At 44.8% G+C, this 19,754-nt stretch overlaps 2 protein-coding genes across 2 annotated transcripts in view; one reads left to right on the top strand and one right to left on the bottom strand.

Annotated features, from left to right (window-relative positions):
- PPAT (phosphoribosyl pyrophosphate amidotransferase) overlaps positions 1-5,502 on the bottom strand; it is a 50,952-nt gene extending 45,450 nt beyond the window's left edge. The window contains exon 1 of the mRNA XM_081924544.1: positions 5,202-5,502. Within this exon, the coding sequence (XP_081780670.1) occupies positions 5,202-5,329 (128 nt within the window). The 5' untranslated portion in view covers positions 5,330-5,502. The remainder of the gene's footprint in view (positions 1-5,201) is intronic.
- Positions 5,503-6,142: 640 nt separating this feature from the next.
- On the top strand, positions 6,143-17,844 carry LOC309377372 (multifunctional protein ADE2). The gene is made up of 9 exons (XM_081924574.1): positions 6,143-6,320; positions 8,492-8,689; positions 11,277-11,455; positions 12,930-13,109; positions 13,209-13,322; positions 15,626-15,709; positions 15,799-15,979; positions 16,168-16,326; positions 17,234-17,844. Exons 1-9 carry the CDS (start codon positions 6,302-6,304, stop codon positions 17,398-17,400), a joined length of 1,281 nt encoding a protein of 426 aa, XP_081780700.1. The 5' UTR covers positions 6,143-6,301; the 3' UTR covers positions 17,401-17,844.
- The last annotated feature ends 1,910 nt before the right edge of the window (positions 17,845-19,754 follow it).

Consider the following 19,754-nt stretch of genomic DNA (forward strand, 5'->3'; position numbering starts at 1 on the left):
TTATACAAATCTATGGTGTGACTGCTTTTGGAATACTCTGTACAGTTCTGGTTTCCTCACTTCAAAACAGATATTGTAGAGTTGGAAAAGGTTCAGAAAAGGACAACCCAAATGATCAAAGGGGTGGAGCGACTCCCCTACAAGGAAATATTGCAGTGCTTGGGACTTAAATCCTGGACACTACCCTTAATCTCAAAAATGACCCTCTAAAAATCAGGCCAGAGGAAAAAATTGTAGCCGTTTCCCCAAGGACCTGAAAAGTTATGTAGGCGAGGTCAGGGGAGGATTTTTATTCTCCAGAAATGAACTGATAAAGCACATTTTCTGAAAGCACGAGAAATCTTATCTTTTGAAATGAAGTAACTCTTTATATACTCTACAACGACAGAAAGCAAAAAGGGCCCAAACATAAAGAACAAAAAAAAACACCTCTGAGAATTATTTATATTTTGCAACAGTGGTTAAAGCAAACTGTGAGGGCTCCGCTTCCCTCCTTTTTCCTTGTAACGAATCTCATGGCTGTTCCATTAAAATGTTACCATGCATGCTGCCTGCCAGATGTTCAGATTGGGAGGCAGCCTCGCAAATGTTCTGATTGGGAGTAAGTGGAATGTGTTCAGTAACTCCCATAGTCTGTGGACATCCCATTCTTGCCAAAGTATTTCTCAAAATGGAGCAAAAAATTAACAAACCCAAAGCTTGTTCCAAAAGGCATGTTGCAGAACAGCCTGGGTCAAGGACTCACATGACGTCTCCCCCCCGCCCCAAACTTTTATTAATTAACATGGATTAAGTGACTGGATCAAGATATTCATAATATTGCTCAGTCTTCTTTCTTTATTGGACAGCCTAGTTTTGTAACAGGTTTTATAACTCACCAACCCTATCTCGTGTTTGCAAGTAACAAAAAGGCTAGATTTGATAGATTAACAGCTTGCGGTGGTTTTGCACAGCAGATGAAGTATGTATGTCTCAGGCATTGCAACAGACAGCTTTTGTATATGAACACATGAAGCTTGAATCCTATAAAGGATGTTATTAGTATTTAGGCTTTAGGGTACCCCAGAGAACTCCTCGAGTATGTTGAGTTGCATTCTCATGTACAGGCAACTCCCTGTTTGCATGGGAGTTGCGTTCTGGGTCACCATGCACAATGGTGGACTGTGCATAAGCCCATCCCACCTCTTTTTCTGGCCACTTCCAGGTCAACCATGATGAGCGCATACACAGTCATGCATAAATTGGATGCACATAAATCGGTTATTGCCTGTACATGGTTGAGACCTGTGACATTTTTTGTAGAAATTGGCCTCAACACAAAACTTCAGAAGGACTTACCCATGTACCCATTATAAGGTACATGGTGAAGCCAAACACTAATCGTTGTGGGAATGTGTCCCAAGGTTCCTAACATACCAAACCTCAAGTATCGTATTATTTTTAGGAAGGATTTCCTAATCCGGCACTGTTGTTGGCTGAAAGGCCTATTCACTCACTTCATGAGACTGAAACCTATGTCATCTCGTATGGAAAAGTTTCTGGACACTTAAGCAAGCATTATTTTTAATGTGCCTTTCTCAAATCAGATGCCTTCAAAGTCCCCTTCCCCATTTCACTATCTTCAGTTTAATCATATGATTCATGGCAGAACCAATGCCATTTTGTGTGAAGCAGCAACATATACAACAGGTAATTTGCAGTGTGGTTTTAAGAGGTCTTTCTCCAAATTGCACCCTGACTTCATTCAAAGGGTGCAAGGAGGCCATCGCCTTTCATTTCTCTGCTCAAGTCACATATGAAGCAAGCAGGTAGTGATGGGTCTTGGACAGTAAAAGTACCGTGCAAGAGTCCTCCCATTCCGTTTCACTGTAACTCAACCCGCCACTCCAGGCTCTTTTCTCTGTTCTTGTCTCACTGTCAAAGTGAGAACCAACCATCAGCAGGGAGGTGAAAAACAGGAGTGGAGGGGTGCCCGCCTCCTGTACACTCTTTTTACAGATCAGATTGTTAGTGCCGATTCATGTGAATACATCACTGTTGCCAAAAACGAAATGTCTCAATGTCTAAAACTATGCAAACGTATCGGCCTGATTATTCATACGTAATACTAAGTCACAGTTTACTGTTGCAAGAACAAGTCTTGGGCTCATGCACTCCCCCAGATGCCTCTTCTTGCTTGTGAAGCCTGGAATGAGCATCGGGGGCCAAGGGCAAGCCCCGCTAAAACAATAAGGCCCTTCTGCACCTCTTTGGTGCTTTGCTTCGGACTTGCATCACCATCCTGCTTTGTATTCCTGGTCTGTTTCCTGATACTGAGTCAGAATTCCCCAGGTTGGGCTAACAGGGAATTCTGGCTTAATGCAAACCATAGATGAAGTGCTAAAGTAAGGGGATGGGCTGTCTGCTTCAACACTTGTTCTTGGCTTCAAAAATCATGGAACGATAATTTAAACCAGACCACAATGTTCAAGCCAAGAACTACGGCCAAGGTAATTTATGGTTTAAGAAACTGAAACAAGCCAGGATCATCAACCACTGTTTGAAACTATTTTGTTTTCCTGAACCATGGCTAACGCTAACCAGTTTGTGGTTGGGGAACAGAGCTTAACCATGAGTCCCTGTTTGGATGGTGTGCATGCTAAACGAAACCTTGACCTAGTGTAAGACAGCAGCAAAGGGGATTGTGGAGCAAAGTGTCTGTGAGCTCCTCTCTAGGAGTCCACATGCTCTTGCTAAACTAAAGCTTGGCTTACTGTGTCACACAAACCAAGCTAGTGTTGTTTCTTGTGCAGGGGGTACTAATCTATGATTTGGCATAATGTGTGAATGCATCCAAGGATACATTACTCTGTCAAGTTGGCATGTACTCTACTAGAGAGGTTTTTGACTTTTTTGAGTCCATGGCTCCCTTAACCAACTACATTCTTTCTGCAGCACCCCTGTTATGTCACCCCTTGCCTGCAGAGCTGGCAGCCTCTCACACTTCTTCAAACACCCTTCCTTATGGAGTGTTCCCTTAGCCTCCTCTCCTCTCCTCTGGAGTCCTCTGGGCAGCTACTGCTGCTGCCCCTGATCTCTGAGCTGCCCCCCCCTTGCCCCAAAGAGAGGTGCCTCCCAGAGGCACTATTCGCCTGCAGAGCTTATAGCCAGGTGTGCAGAGCTTATAGCCAAGTCTTGGGGAGGCAGAGATGCAAGAGGACATTAGGGGAGGAAGGGAAGGAAAGAGGGATAGAGGCCAATGTTGCCCGTGGTGCCTATCATTCAAGGCACCTCAGGGTGACATGACAAATTAAATGGTCCATGCACAAGAATGAAGAGATATTAAGGACTGACAAGTCAGTAGAGAGGAGAAAAGGTCAGGCAGCTATGGAAGTGTGAGCTATATGTAGTGGTAAAGGTAAAGGTACCCTTGACCGTTAGGTCCAGTCACTGACGACTCTGGGGTTGACCGCTCATCTCACTCTATAGGCCGAAGGAGCCGGCATTTGTCCGCAGACAGCTTCCGGGTCATGTGGCCAGCATGACTAAGCCGCTTCTGACGAACCAGAGCAGTGCACTGAAACGCCATTTACCTTCCCACTGGAGTGGTACCTATTTATCTACTTGCACTTGATGTGCTTTTGAACTGCTAGGTGGGCAGAAGCTGGGACCGAGCAACGGGAGCTCACCCCCTCATGGGGATTCAAACTGCTGACCTTCCGATTGGCAAGCCCTAGGCTCTGTGGTTTAGACCACAGCGCCACCCACGTCCCTCATATGTAGGGGTAGGGCCTATCAATAGAGGGATGCAGCTCACCTCCGGTTTTAGGGTAAAATTAGTGCATACACAAAATGATCTATTATATTGTTCTATTTTTACCACTGTGGTGTGTGCCATTATTATTTTCAGGGTGTTTGGTCATATTTGGCTAGATGAGACAAGCCAATGCTTAGCAAGTATTTTGATGACAAAGCAAGCCCCAAGCAGAGATGTGCAGCACAGTCGTATGCACATTTACTCAGAAGTCGAGTCCCACTGACTTTCCTAGGATTTGCTTCCCAGCAAATGTGCATAAGATTGCAGTGTTCAGGTGCTCAGAACCTTACGAGCCATTGTCAGATATGGTCAGTGCATTGGAAGTGCAGTGCCTAATTAAATGGGTACTTCTGGATGGAAGAATTAGAGCTACTGTTGCTACAGTTTTACGTACTGTATCTCTCTTCGCACCCCTCTAATTTCCCATGAGCAGCAATTGGGCTACAGTCACACTCTGCATTTAAAATTCTATACCACTTTATAAACAGTCATGGCTCTCCCCTCCCCAAGAATTCTAGGACTTGTAGTTTATTAAGGAAGCTGAGAGTTGTTAAGAGACCCCCCCCCATCCCCTCACAGAGCTGCAATTTCCAGAGTTCCCTCAGAAGAGGGGTTGATTGTTAAATTACTCCAGGATTTGTAGCTCTGAGAATCTAGCTCTGCCAGGGGGTAAATCTGAGTTTCCAGGCGTGTTTGGGGGAGGCAACGGGCTTTAAATGCATGGTGTGTTCACAGTCACAATGATGCATTCTGCATAGTTCCTGCCCTGCATCTATATATGTAAAAACATCATGAGATAAACCAGAGTGCTTGTGCTCTAGCATGCACTAGCCAAGCAGGAAACTAAGCTGTTCCAAGTGCTTAGGCGAAACAATAGAGTTTGTGGCAGGATATAATGGGGGTTCACACGGTTCTGAGTATGACAATAATTAGGATCTGGATGCTGTGCAAGTTTGATGCCAGCCCTGGTTTTGCATACCGCTGCAGTTCTAAACTTACCTGCAACTACCGGACTTCAATGTAGGGAACTGCAGCAAAAAGCGAGGGCCGTAGGATGCATACATTTACAAAGGCGAAACCCAGGAAATCAATTCCACTCAGCACACGCGTGCATGGAGGTGGGGCACGGCTGTGCGCTTCTTTACTGCCTCTCGGCGCAGCCCGATCCCAAGAATGCACAACCCAAAAACCCCAATCCCGCCCCCACCGGTTTAAATGCACTTTCTCCCCAGCAGTTGCATACAGGACTGGCGCGCGGTTGCACGCAACAGTTGCCTTTGTAGGGAGCTTGCCCTAACGGGGTGCATCGAGCCCCCACAACCTGCGCCCAGGCCTTCCAAGCAACCCACCCTCCCCCCGCTTCCCCAGACCGCCTGCCCACCCCCACCCCCGCCGTGTCCCCTACCTGTGCTGCAGCCCCACTAGCCCCAGCGTGATCACATGGGGCACGTCCAGCTCCGTGGGCCACAGGCCGGAGGCGATGCACCCGAACACGCCGCACTCCTCCCGAATCCCCAGCTCCTCGAATTCCATGGTGCCCGAGCGAACACGTGTTGTTGTCAGCGCAGCTGCTTCTGTTATTGCCGCTGCTGCCTCCTGCCGCCGCCGCCTGGGTTTGAGGGGGGGGGGGCGGAGGAGAAGGAGGAGGAGAAGGAGGCGGCGGCCTCAGAGGCGCGAGTTCCTCTCCGCGCCCACCCCTTGCGCCCGCCTCATTTACATGCATACATTGCGAAGGGGCGAAATTCCCCGCCTCGGGGCTGCCCCGCGCGCCCGCGTGGTGGAGTTGCTTTGCCCACCCCAGAGGAGCAAGAGAGGTCGCCTTCGGGGCGGGGGGGGCTACTTTGTATCTGCCTTTGGACACAAGTTAGCTCCCGCTCGCTCTTTCTCTTTCTCCACAAGTTAACTTTGTTTCCCTATTTCTCTCTCTGCGCGCGCGCTTCTGAGGGCGAGTTTTGCCCAGTGGCTCTGAGACTGTAAATGGGTGGCTGAAGTGCTGAGGGGACCACGAAGGGCGGAGGGAGCTGGGCTTTGCGCGCCACGGAAGGGGTTATTCCCCCCCCCTTATGGAAACGGGGTTTGAGGGAATAAAGGGGTGGGGAGGAGACTTCGGTTTTCGCGCGGGGGAAGGGGGCGTCGGCGGGCGCTCGCCTCAGATTGGAGGAGCGCTACCAAAGGGTTGTGAGCGGGGTGTGTGTGTTAAAAACATCCCTCCCTCCGTGGGTGGAGGAAAGGGGGCTGGAAGGCAGGATGTGGCCCCGGCGGAGAGTTTTAGGTGGCCCAACCCCTTCCCTTTCCAATGAGGTGGAAGCATTGGCGGGTTTTTGCAACCGCGCCCCGCCCCCTTCCGCCGTCCCCCCCCCCGCCTTCGTACGCAGCCCCAAAAGTGCCTCCGGACTCCGAACGCGCTTCTTTTTCGGGTCGCTTCCCTCTCTCGCTGCGCTTGTCTTCGTGCGTTGCTAACTTGGCTTTGTCCTCTCCTAGGCGTCTCTCCAAGCGGTCTCTGCGATGCCTCCCATACGCTCAGGTGAGTCGCTTCGCCCGCGCTGCCGGAGGGAAAGAGCTGGCTGTGGCGGCGTCCAGCACAGGGACCTGCCCGCGTATCCCACCTCCCCATGTGGATTGTAGGGAAATCGTGTCTTCGGTCCCCCCCCCGGGCTTTGTTTCAAAAGTTTCTTGCGGGAGGAAACTGGTACACAGCCTTAACGTGCGTTATACCTATAGGCAGATTCCTTTTTTCATGGAGGACATTTTCTCCTGAGATTCTTCTGCGGGCACTGTACAGATCTGCTGCTTGAGAAAGGGGAGTTTCAAAAGTTTTATGTTGCTCATTCAGATTACACTTTAGTTGCGCTTGTCTTTTTGTCAAAAGCTCTACTGACGACTAAGGTGAATAATCCAGTGCTCCCTCCCCACCCCCAGTTCCTTTGTATAAGAAGCAACACTTGCAATTGTGTTGATTTCACATGCCTCAGATTGTTTTCACAGTCTGTGTGCGCTGGTTAAGCAGTTGAAATTTGCTATAAAACAAGGAGTGCATGCAGTTATTTTGATGCATGTAGTGTTCCATGCGATCCTCTGCATGCTTTCTGTGCAGGAGGTGCAGGTTAAAATGCCCTTTGGCATTTTCATAGATATTACTGGAATTTGAGTGTGTCTTTCAACGTTGCAGTGTGGAGTTCCAGCCAGCCAAGTTTTAATGGACTACATAAGGATCCACACGTGAAGAATGGAGTTTCTATTGTACAATATACCATATTTTTCACTCTATAAGACACACCATACCACACGACGCACCTAGGTTTTGGAGGAGGAAAACAAGAAAAAATATATTCTGAATCTCAGAAGCCAGAACAGCAAGAGGGATCGCTGCACAGTGAAAGCAGAAATCCCTCTTGCTGTTCTGGCTTCTGTGATAGCTGCGCAGCCTGCATTCGCTCCATAAGACGCACACACATTTCCCCTTACTTTTTAGGAGGGAAAAAGTGAGTCTCATAGAGCAAAAAAATACAGTAATTTGGTTTAAGGCAGGCTTCCTCGGCCCTCCAGATGTTTTGAGACTACAATTTCCATCATCCCTGACCACTGGTCCTGCTAGCTAGGGATCATGGGAGTTTTAGGCCAAAACATCTGGAGGGCCGAGGTTGAGGAAGCCTGGTTTAAGGGATTTATACCGCATCCTTCTGAAGGTTCCCAGTGTGGACGAAAAGTTAAAATCTGAGTAAAGCTAGTGTTAAATTAATAGTAAAAAAAAAAGCAGGCATCAGGAATAGAAACAAACAGTAAGAATAAAAGGAATGTACAAATGATTTTTTAAAAAAAATTATTAAAAACCTGGTAATATAAAAGGCCCCTGGTGCTGAAATGACATCAGAGTAAGCCCCCCAGGGAGAGCATTTCATAATGAGGGTTTTATCAGCAAGTAGGCTCTTTCCTCTGCAGCCATACTCTGTATGTCAGACGGCAGGAAAATCTAAAGGGCCTACTCAATATCTAACTTTATTTCCAGAAGCGAGTCTGGAAATAAACTGAGAACCAGTGTAGTTTGCAAACCACAATGTGGCTGTAACACTCAATAGCAGCTAACACCCTTGCAGCCATATTTTGAACTACCGTATTTTTCGCTCTATAACACGCACCCGACCATAACACGCACATAGTTTTTAGAGGAGGAAAATCCTAGGCATGCCACCCGTAGGCATTCCCTCCATAACATGCACAGACATTTCCCCTTACTTTTTAGGAGGAAAAAAGTGAGTGTTATGGTGCAAAAAATACGGTAATTGCAGTTTCTGGACCATCTTCAGAATTACATCTGCTGTTCAGTCGTATGGTTATAAGCAAGTTCTGCCAAGGTCTTGCTCCAGGGAAGTTTTCATAGTCTCTAATATTTGTCTCTTTTATCGTTTTGAATACTGTGTATCCGAAAATGTGAATGCAGCTAGCCTTGCAATGAAAGTTGCATGCATATTAGTTGAGCTGGGACCCTTGCCATCCGATTTGCATCTGCTTTTGTGGAGGGACTGAGGTTTACCTCACAGTAAGATCCACTCAATAAAGTGCAAATTACTTCTGGGGGGGGAAACATACAATAGGGTTCCAAGATGAAGGGTTGTAAGTTGCTAGGATTCCTAATTGTATTGCAAAGCTGCTTTCAGAACCTAACAATTTATATTGTATTTTTCCATCCTCCACCAGAACTTAAACTTGGCAAAAAAATAAATGAGGGGAAAACAAAAGAAGTCTATGAATTGCCAAATCTCCCGGGATGTGTTCTGCTTCAATCAAAAGACCAGATAACAGCCGGAAATGCAGCTAGAAGAGATCTCATGGAAGGGAAGGCCGCAATCTCAAATACAACAACAAGCTGTGTGTTTCAGTTGCTCCAGGAGGCTGGTAGGTGGCGGGAATTATGGAGCTGCATTGGGGGAAACCACTTACTGGCAAAACAGTGTATAGCAATAAAACCATAATCAGTCACTATGAGGCTACATCGCTTTGCAACTTATGAATACACTGTCCACCTGGTAATAGGGAATCTAGTATGTGTTAAGTACTATTTTGACCACATGGGATGCATTCTCAAGATTGCAACACCAACGTTTCTGGGGGAAATAGCCCATGTAAAAATGATAAAGCTATTCATTCCTTGCACATAGGTTACATGGAATGCCTGGGTCCTCCAGTTCCACTGATGACATTTAAAGGCCTTGCTCAGGCAGTAGGCTTTAGCATGTATTTGCCCCTTATTTGTGACCAAATGAATTTTAAGCAGTTTAAAGCATTCCGCATTGTCTGTTCAAAACAGATGTAACCCTAGATGTATTCATACTACATTTTGAGTGTTCAAACTACTTCACATACATTAAGTCTTACAAACGCCATAGAAGGTATCCTGGTATTATCCAAATATTGCTAATGGGGAGATAGCAGAGGCTGAGGGGGAAGTATTTTAAAGCTACCTAGTGAGTTTGTGGGACGCGGGTGGCGCTGTGGGTAAAACCTCAGTGCCTAGGACTTGCCGATCGTATGGTCGCCGGTTCGAATCCCTGCGGCGGGGTGAGCTCCCGTCGTTCGGTCCCAGCTCCTGCCCACCTAGCAGTTTGAAAGCGCTCTTAAGTGCAAGTAGATAAATAGGTATCGCTTTATAGCGGGAAGGTAAACGGCATTTCCGTGTGCTGCGCTGGTGCTGGCTCGCCAGCTGCAGCTTCGTCACGCTGGCCACGTGTCTTCAGACGGCGCCGGCTCACGGCCTCTAGAGTGAGATGAGCACGCAACCCTCGAGTCAGACACGACTGGCCCGTACGGGCAGGGGTACCTTTACCTTTTAGTGAGTTTGTGGCTTGAGGTGAGAGTTGAACCAGGGACTCCCCAGTTACTACACTTCAGGTGAGACCAAATGCCAGTGCAGTTGAATATCCACTAGCACAGTGAGGCTTCTCCCACCATCTGGTGTATCCCCCCCCCCATATCTGAAGGGTTGATGGAGGCTCTGGGGCAGATTTTAGGAGCGAGAAAAGAAACTGAAGATCCCATTGCACAGGCAAATTTCTGTGGCACATGTGAGTGTTATGAGTCTCCTTATGCCTTATCTGAGTGCGTGTGGATTATTCCGAAGAATTTGGGCCATGATTGCAGTCGTGGCCAGTAGCCTTGTATTACAACCTTTGTACATTAAAGTCTGTGGGACAAAGAATAGCCCTTGCAAACTATAGGTTATTCAAAAGTTCTAATAAAACTTGCATCATTATATTAGAATGAGCTTTTCGAACTTCAGGCCAGTGTGCTGTGAGGAAATGGCTGTATTGAGCAAGCTCTTTGGTTTAAAAATTAACTCGATTAGAGCCCTTTCTCCTGCTTCAAAGTGAACCCCCCTGAACCATTGAAACTTTGCTGGTTTAAACATTGCCTACCTTTTTGGAGGCCAGAAGGTCTGTATCTCTTCCAGATTAGTGCTGCAGATTCCCAAGCTGAACTAAATGCTGCGCTCCCAGAATATGTGATGGTGTTCCTTTTGGGAAGAGATTGCTGTGTAAACTACGTCATTTAACCTTTCCCCCCACTCTTCCTCAAAGAGCATAAAAACCTAATAAGAGTTGGGTGAACCAGGCCAATGGTCCATCTAGTCTTGCATTCTGTTCTCACAATGGCCAACAAGATGCCTGTGGGAAACTCACAAGCAGGACATGAGTTTTCTCCCCTCCCCCAGTTTCCACCAACTGATACCTCGGGTTAAGTACATAATTTGTTCCAGAGGTCTGTTCTTAACCTGAGGTACCACTTTAGCTAATGGGGCCTCCTGCTACTGCCGCGCCACTGAAGCACGATTTCTGTTCTCATCCTGAAGGAAAGTTCTTAACCTGAGGTACTATTTCTGGGTTAGCGGAGTCTGTAACCTGAAGCGTATGTAACCTGAGGTACCACTGTACTGGCTCTAAAGCTTCATTTACTATACTACCTGCTCCTTCTCAAAGATTCATAATATTCTCCTGCTACCTGGTCCTTGACAGCAACTAACAGGTTTGAGTTCAGAGAGCCATAGTGGTTGCCAAACATCTTGTATTAACTTGCATGGAATGCTGAGGCTGAAATCCTATGCATGTGGAAGTAAAGCTCATGGACACAATGGGATGGGCTTCTAAGTTGCTGTATAAAACCTCCTTGGCTTCGGACCATCCATAACTGTACTCCAGACAATTACAAAGATTAAAGAGGGAAAGTAAATTTTCTTTTCCCACTCCCAAGTTGTGTCTCTCCCAGCTGCTATTTGCTTCTTATATCTATAGTATTTGTCTCCTAACATTGCTTATTTCTGTATGCTTCGCCCATCAATTTTCTGCAGGTCGAAATTGCTGTGCCAAACTCTTGAAATGTCTTTTCTGTGTTATAGGCGTATAGATTTTGTTTCCCCACCACCACCACTCTTGGATTTAGAAGCGTGTTTCAGTCATAGGACTAATGTGCTGTTTAATTCCTTTTTCAGGAATTAAAACTGCTTTTGTGAGGAAACACAGTGACACGGCATTCATCGCTGCTCACTGCGAAATGATTCCAATTGAATGGGTTTGCAGAAGAATTGCTACAGGTTCTTTCCTGAAGAGAAACCCTGGCGTCGAGGAAGGCTACCGCTTTAACCCACCTAAGATTGAGATGTTTTATAAGGTGGGTAATGTAGATATGGCTTGGCTGTCATGGTGGTCATGGGATACCAGACATCAGCTGATTCTAATAGACTTTTGGGAATGACTGAAGTCATTCTATTTCAGTAATATGTTAAAACCATGACATGGTAAAATTGGTGGTCCGTGCAGGGCCAGATTTAGGTTCGATGAGACCCTAAGCTACTGAAGGCAATGGGGCCCTTCATATGTCCAGCTGCCCTTTGTCCACAACAAATTGTCACTGTTTTTTGTGTTGAATATATGCTATATGGTAATTTATGGACCTAATAGGTATTTAAAGCCATTTGCACATGTTGCCATGCAACCACTCCATGCAGAATGTAGGCACCCTATATATAGAAATGAGCAAACCAGTGATATTTTAGGGAGCAGACTAGCAGGCGGGGGCCATTACTTACACATAGGAGCCTACACAACTTAAAACACTGTTGCTGTATGTAGGATTTATTTTATTTGTTTTTTATCTTAGATTTTGGAAATGTACATCTAGTTTTTTTCCTTTAATTTTTTTGGGGCCCCCAAGAGAGTGGGGCCCTAAGCTATAGCTTGTTTAGCTTATATGTAAATCTGGCACTGCGTGGACCTCAGGGATCCGCGTAGTCCACCCAGTGGGTCTGTGGCACATACCTGTTGACTGGGACATCCTGGATTTTTTTGGGGGGGGAGGAGGGGTGCTCATGTGACTCTCATGGAATATGCATGGTCTGCTTTTGCACGGTGGCACCATTCACATAACAAAAACTAACACAGAGATAACAACAACTTTTTCAAAAGTAGCGGGTCCATGGCTTGGCTTTTGAAAAACAGGGTGGCTACAGTACTTAGCTAACTGGGAACCACTGTGGTAAAACTAAACTTCCCATTATAAATCTCTCACAGAAACATACCGTACTTCTTTTGAGAGGAAGAGCAAGATAATGAATAAATATGAATGATGGATGTGTCTGTACTGCTGTCAGAGTCAGAATGATTATTTTGATTGATGGCGGCTTTTAATTGTTAGGTATTGACAGATTAAGGATTTGTTCAAAATAAACTTGTTGATGCATCAAGTAAAAACGATGTACCGTATTTTTCGCTCTATAAGACACACCAGACCACAAGACGCACCTAGGTTTTGGAGGAGGAAAACAAGAAAAAAAAATCTGAATCCCAGAAGCCAGAACAGCAAGAGGGATCGCTGCACAGCGAAAGCAGCAATCCCTCTTGCTGTTCTGGCTTCTGGGATAGCTGCGCAGCCTGCATTCGCTCCATAAGACGCACACACATTTCCCCTTACTTTTTAGGAGGGAAAAAGTGAGTCTTATAGAGCAAAAAATACGGTACTTGAGTCAATAACACGTTCCAGAAATTTCCAGTTCTTTCCCCCCAAAATGATGGGGTGTGCTTTTTGAACTGGGTGCCTGGTGGAAGTGTGAAGCTGTTCTAAATAAAATGCACTGTTTGTTTAACAGGATGATGCAGCCAATGATCCACAGTGGTCTGAAGAGCAACTCATTGAAGTTAAGTTCAAGTTTGCAGGCCTTGAAATTGGACAGACTGAAGTTGACATTATGGCCCAGTCTACTCGAGCCATTTTTGAAATACTTGAAAAAGCATGGCAGCCCCTGAACTGTACTTTAGTGGACATGAAGGTATAATGACGTGATCTTTTAAAAGTGTGTGCCAATTTGAAAGCAACAATAAATTAGCTAACTTCAACTTTTCCCCACTTTCCTTTGGGATATTATTAGGTTGAGTTTGGTGTGAATGTAGCTACAAAAGAGATTGTTCTTGCTGATGTCATTGATAATGATTCTTGGCGATTGTGGCCATCTGGAGACAGAAAACAGCAGAAAGACAAGCAGGTAATTCTATGCTTATGGTTGTTTGTTTTTTGTTACTTTTACTATTAAGCCAGTATTCTGAGCTGTCTTTTGCTCTTTCCCTACTGCTGCAGAAACTCTGTGCTTGCAGCTTCATAGCCTGGATTGCCCTAAGTATGGTGGTACCTTGCTTCCCAAACTTAATCTGTTCCGGAAGTCTGTTCTAAACCCAAAGCATTCCAAAACCAAGGCACACTTTCCCCAAAAAAGTAATGCAAAATGTATTAATCCATTCCAGACTTTAAAAAGCAACCCTTAAAACAGCAATTTAACATGAATTTTACTATCTAACGAGACCATTGATCCATAAAATGAAAGCAATAAACAATGTACTGCAGTCACACAATCAATCAATCAATCAATCAATCAATCAGTGGCTGAACTGGGTTCCACACAGTCACAAAAACAAAAGAGCTGCAAAAACTAAAAATAAGTAGCAAAAAGAGACAGACCTCAGCATAACACTCAAAACGGAAGCATGGCACTCAAATCGGAAGCGTAACACTGTTGCGGAGCACATTCAGCTTCCAAAAAGAGTTCTCAAAGGAACACTTACTTCCGGGTTTGCAGTGTTTGGGTTCCAAGTTGTTTGAGTACCAAGGCGTTTGAGAACCAAGGTACCACTGTGTAGTGAAGGGAACTACAGTGGTGCCCCGCAAGACGAATGCCTCGCAAGACGAAAAACCCGCTAGACGAAAGGGTTTTCCGTTTTTTGAGCTGCTTCGCAAGACGAATTTCCCTATGGGCTTGCTTCGCAAGACGAAAACGTCTTGCAAGTTTGTTTCCTTTTTCTTAACACCATTAATACAGTTGCAACTTGACTTTGAGGTGCAACTCATAGAACGCAGTGTACATAGTAGCCTTTTTTGAGGTTTTTAAAGACTTTGGTGATTTTTGAAGCTTTTCCAAAACTTCTTTTGCAGCCATTTGGTAAGTTAAGCTTTTACTGTAAAACTTTTTTGGGGGGGGGGTTGGATTTTGGGTTGGGGTGTTTGGAATTCAGGGACTTGGTGTTGGGGAGGGGTTTGCAAGAATCTGGAAGCTTGTGGTTTTTTTCCTGCATTTTTATGATTTTCTGTGACCATTGGGCCACTCTGCTGTTTTTTTTAAAAAAAATTCTGGATTTGAATTTCTGTGTGCTGGGTGGCTGGGGGAACAGTTGGGGAGGGGTTTGCAAGAATCTGGAAGCTTGTGTTTTTTTCCTGCATTTTTATGATTTTCTGTGACCATTGGGCCACTCTGCTGTTTTTTTTAAAAAATTCTGGGTTTGAATTTTGAAATGCTCTTTACAGTATGTGTGACTTTAAAGAGCACTTAATAAACTCTTGTTGTACCAAATTTGGCTTTGTTTGGACTTTTTTTGACCATAGGAACGCATTAATTGATTTTCAATGCATTCCTATGGGATTTCGTGCTTCGCAAGACGAAAAATTCGCTAGACGAAAAGATTCGTGGAACGAATTAATTTCGTCTTGCGAGGCACCACTGTACTTATGCTTTGACCTGTATGGCACATTATAAAGAGAGTGCTATGTTCTCAGCATGGGTCCAGAATGTACATAGCCTCCTCCGTGGGGGGAGAGCTGTGCCACTGAAACTGCACTAGACACCTGTCTTCCAAAAGTATTTAAAGGGAGAAAGGAGAGTGAAGGCACCATGAAGCTCTATTCTCACAATGATTGAAAATCCCTCTGCTTGGTGTCGTAACAGCAAGCTGGCTTTTTGTGTTTTGGCACCGTCTTTTAAAACAGTTATTCTTGCTCTGTCGAGAAACATCCTTATTATCTTGGGCACCTGTTACAAGCTGAATAGGATGCTAACCCCAGGCCCAGCTTTTAAATCCACTGAGGTTTTGAATTTCAACTCTTCTTACCTTCGTACCCAGTGACCCAACTTTGGGTAAAAGATCTGTGGGGGGTGCAGGATTGGCTGTTGATTGTGGGAGTATAGCTTAAAATAATCATAATGTCATGAATTCCGCACAATCAAATGTAATTTTCATAATTGGTTATTTAAAAAAACCAAATGACCCTCATGTAACTAATAAAATACTGGTATTATCAATCCCATGTGAGTAACTGATTTTTTTTTATAGTGAAATAAATGTGAAAATAATTTTTAAATGTACGGAATTCATTTGATGTTGTTAATTCAAATTTACCAATGATAAATAAAACACATTAGTGCGAATATGTGAAACTGGTTTATTAGCACCTCAATTGAATTAAGACTCAAATTGGCTTGCCTTCACCAGTGGAATGTATTTTGTTTCCTTTTTCTTTTAGTCTTACCGCGATCTCAAAGAAGTGACTCCTGAAGCACTGCAGATGGTGAAAAGAAACTTTGAATGGGTAGCTGAAAGAGTGGAGGTATTAGCACTAGCCTGCGTGAGACAGATAATTCTCTTTGCCTCTCATGCAAGTACTTAAAATTGTCCTTTGACTTTCCTTTCTGCTAGCTTTTGTTGAAACCACAGAGCCAAGGCAGGGTGGTTGTGCTAATGGGATCCACTTCAGATCTTGCACACTGCGAAAAAATAAAAAAGGCTTGTGGGAACTTTGGCATTCCTTGTGAATTACGAGTGACCTCTGCTCACAAAGGACCAGATGAGACGCTTAGGATCAAAGCTGAATATGAAGGTAAAACTGATTTTGTTTAAAGCTAGAGTGATAGTCATTGTTACTTAGCTTAGACCCATTGAAATCAATTGACAATGACTAACACGGGAGGTTATGTCTATTCCTGTAACAAAACAGTTTTCCTGGGAAAAGGGTGGAGGAAGGCATGCATAGTGTTTGATGCTAGGTATTTTTGTGTCCATTATTAGGTGATGGAATTCCTACAGTGTTTGTAGCAGTAGCTGGAAGAAGCAATGGTCTGGGACCTGTGATGTCTGGAAACACAGCATATCCTGTTATAAACTGTCCTCCACTCTCGGCCGACTGGGGTGCTCAGGATATATGGTCATCTCTGAGGCTGCCCAATGGTAAGTACCTGCCCTTGAAACAAATTGCTGTTTGCAAAGAGGCAGTAAATTTTTCAAGGTCAAAGCATGCCGTTGCCCGTAATTTGATCAAAACTGCTCACACCAGACACATACTTAATCGGGGCTTACTTCAAAGTTAATGTGCATTTTCTAGGGTGGCTCCCTATTTTTCGAATGCTCTCTCCAGGGAGGCTCGCCTGACGCCTTCATTACGTATCTTTAGGCACCAAGGCAAAAACTACCTCCTTCTCCCAGGCCTGTGGCTAATTAAGCAATCTATGGCCTTTTAATGGGCCTAATAAAAGGTATTGCCCAACTGTAGATTTTAGAGTTTTAGCCCTTGTTGTGTATATTCTGCTCAGTCTTTTCCAATCATGTTGATAAGGCATATCTACTTAATTCTGTGTAGTTTACAAATTGTGTTGAATAGTGGTTGGAGTGGAAAGGGGGGAAAAACAGGACAGCAAGAGAGAGAGCTTTTTGAAGAGAGTCTCCCAGTGCATTTCCTGAAAACATACCTAGTCTGAGCAGTTAAGCATATTTCTGGCACATTTTTAAAATATCTAGAGCTATCAGGGCTCCAAATATCCTTGACAAACAGAAAAGCGGGACTTTCAGAGTCTTCAGGTCTTCGTTAGACTAGATGCACTGTACAACGCAAAACTTAAGTTAAAATTATACATAATGGCTCTTCAGAGCAGTTTTAGAATTGGACCAGGACAAGTTTGAGTAGTGTTGTACTGCCCTCTAGTGGTTGGAAATCTCTTCCTCCCAAGCCCACTTTTCTGAGGTTTGGTTATAACTGAAAAATTCAGGGTTTAGCTTAATTATGGTAACTGCATTTGCCTGCAGTCATATACAGATGGACAAAACAAAGGCTATAATTTTCCTTTTTATTTTTAAACAGGTCTTGGCTGTTCCACAATTCTTTCACCCGAAGGTGCTGCCCAGTTTGCTGCTCAGATATTTGGGCTGAATAACCACTTTGTGTGGGCCAAGTTGCGCTCAAGTATGTTGAATACATGGATCTCGCTCAAGCAGGCTGACAAAAAGATGAGAGAATGCAATTTATAAACCACTTCTTCGTTCTGTGTTCTGCCAGCTATCAGAATATGGCATACCATTTCTAACTCAAGAACACACTCACCAGTTCTATCATAAACAGATGAGCCTGCAGGTTCCAAGTACATACGGTTAATCTTTGGCTTTCTGAAAGCTGTAGAACTTCACAAATGCTACCAGTATTATGGAGTAGTTTTTACTGATCCATCTCAATAGCTTATTAAACAGAGCTAGTTACCTGTATTGATTTGTAATCCTGAACAGAATGTTAATTCTCAAAGTTTCTATTGAACAGCTAGCAATAACAGCAACTGTCTTAACCTAGATTCTAATTAAGGACCTGTTCAACAATGTGGCAGAGGAAAGAAAGGCTAGCCATTATTTCAAGATAGTATTGTGAAATCTGTATTCGGAGGGAAAGTGTTTACCAAATAGGAATAAAAGAAGCTTTCACTAGTGTGGTATTTTTTTTTTCTTACAGTACAGTCATACATCGGGTTAAAGACGCTTCAGGTTAAATCTTTTCAGGTTGCGTTCTGCAGCGATCCGGAAGTAGCGGAATGGGTTACTCCGCATTTACGCGCATGCGCAGAAGTGGCAAATCATGCATGTGCAGACGCAGGTTGCGTTCTGCTCAGGTTGCGAATGGGGCCCCGGAATGGATCCTTCGCATCCAGAGGTACCACTGTAGTGTAAATCAAGTAGGAAAGCAGTTGTCAGCTGTTTAGTATCACACCTCTCTCAAATCTCTCTTGAATCTGCCTGCTGCTAGAGGGTTATGAATACACTGTCCACCGAGCAATGACTTCCTTGGAAAAGAGTGCTTAGAAGAACAAGGGTAGCCAATGTTGAACCCAACAGATGTTTTCAATAAGAGCTCCCATGAGCCTCTGCCACCCTGGCTACTTATCAGGGATGGCAGCTGCAGTTCACAACATCTGGAATGCACCAGTTTGGCTATGCTTATCTTAGAAAATATACTTATGTATGTTGGGCTTCTGAGAGAAAGAGATGGGCCTTTGGTCAAACAAGGAGATGTTCAGATGTGCCTTTGCTGTCCTATTGAATGTAGGGACCAAGACTTGGCAAACAAGCTAACAAAACCCAGAAGCCAACTGAAAGCCTGAAGGGTGAAGAAGATTGCTTGCAGCTTATGCTGTGAACCCCCTTATGTTCCACACCCCTGAACCATCTTTGTCCTTGTGCACAAGCTGAGAGGTACTTGGGAGATGGGGAGGCCATAGGTAAGGAAGACTGAGCTGACAACAACTGAGGTGGCTGTGATGCAGCCTGCAACAGCTCAGGAGAAATAGAACCCAGTAGGGCCTCCCTTGATTTGAAGCAGAACAATGGGAGCAAGCTGCAGAGACTATTGGTGCAGGAGCAGGAGCAGGAATTTGCTTGGGCGAAAGGGCAGGAACAGCAGAGAAGCTACTAAATTCACCGGAAGTCTGAAGAGAGTCAAAATGATGCATTATGTCAGGTCTCATGGTAGCATCCTCTTCCCTGTAACAAAACCTAAGGCATTTCCTGTCCCCAGGTGGGTGATGGAGGGACTTTGAAGTCACTGGAGTCCACGGGAACAGTGCAGACATAATAGGCCCACCTGGAGGCAGGGTTCACTGCTGACTCTGGTTTGCTCCGTTCAAACGTCAGGGCTGCCTTGTTTTTAATCTGCTCAGCCTCAACAGAAGAATCATATATCCAGGGCCCTTAAACTTTAAAACATGCTTTTAAAGGCTTGGGTGGCTGCACTTGGGGGGTATGGGCCGGGAGTCAAGACTACAAAGCAATAGACCCAACAACGTAAGGCCCCATGTCTGATTGGGCCTTGTTGGCTACTAAGAGGCAGCTACCATGATCTCTCTGCTCACATGCAAGGGGCAGGAGCGAGAGCAACAGAAGAGTAAGCCATGGTGCATGCATCGTAGCAGCTGGCAAGGTGGCATGAGAAGGGTCAGGTTGCTTACCTAGCTCCACTTAAACTTGTTCCCATCATTAGTTTTGAATTAAAGTATAAGCCACCATGTTGCTCTCTGAAGACCGGGAGCAAAAAACATCACGGCTGACAGCAAGTTCCATGTCTCCTACTACTGAATAGCATGTTGGCACCTAGAAATATTTGATGGTAACTCATTCAGTAGCAAAGGACTCCATTAAGAGCAACGTTATAGGATGAGAAGTTCAATGCACTCTAAAATGGAGCACACACTCCTGCTCCATCATAAAGGACTTTACCCATTAGGATTGGTGGAAGGATAAAATAATCTCATTCTATTTAGGAAGGATACAAAATAAGTGCACGAGATATGAACTAGAAAAAATCTGATCCAGGTACCTGTCTCCAAGTTCTTCCAACAATAAGC

The sequence above is a fragment of the Podarcis melisellensis genome (genome assembly GCF_964234715.1).
Source record: "Podarcis melisellensis genome assembly, chromosome: 9".
In the NCBI taxonomy this organism is placed as follows: Eukaryota; Metazoa; Chordata; class Lepidosauria; order Squamata; family Lacertidae; genus Podarcis; species Podarcis melisellensis.

Coding starts and splice junctions, on each gene's coding strand:
- LOC309377372 (XM_081924574.1), top strand. Junction 13,323..15,625: donor AACAGCAGAAAGACAAGCAG/GTAATTCTATGC, acceptor TTTTTCTTTTAG/TCTTACCGCGATCTCAAAGA. Junction 16,327..17,233: donor ATCTCTGAGGCTGCCCAATG/GTAAGTACCTGC, acceptor ATTTTTAAACAG/GTCTTGGCTGTTCCACAATT.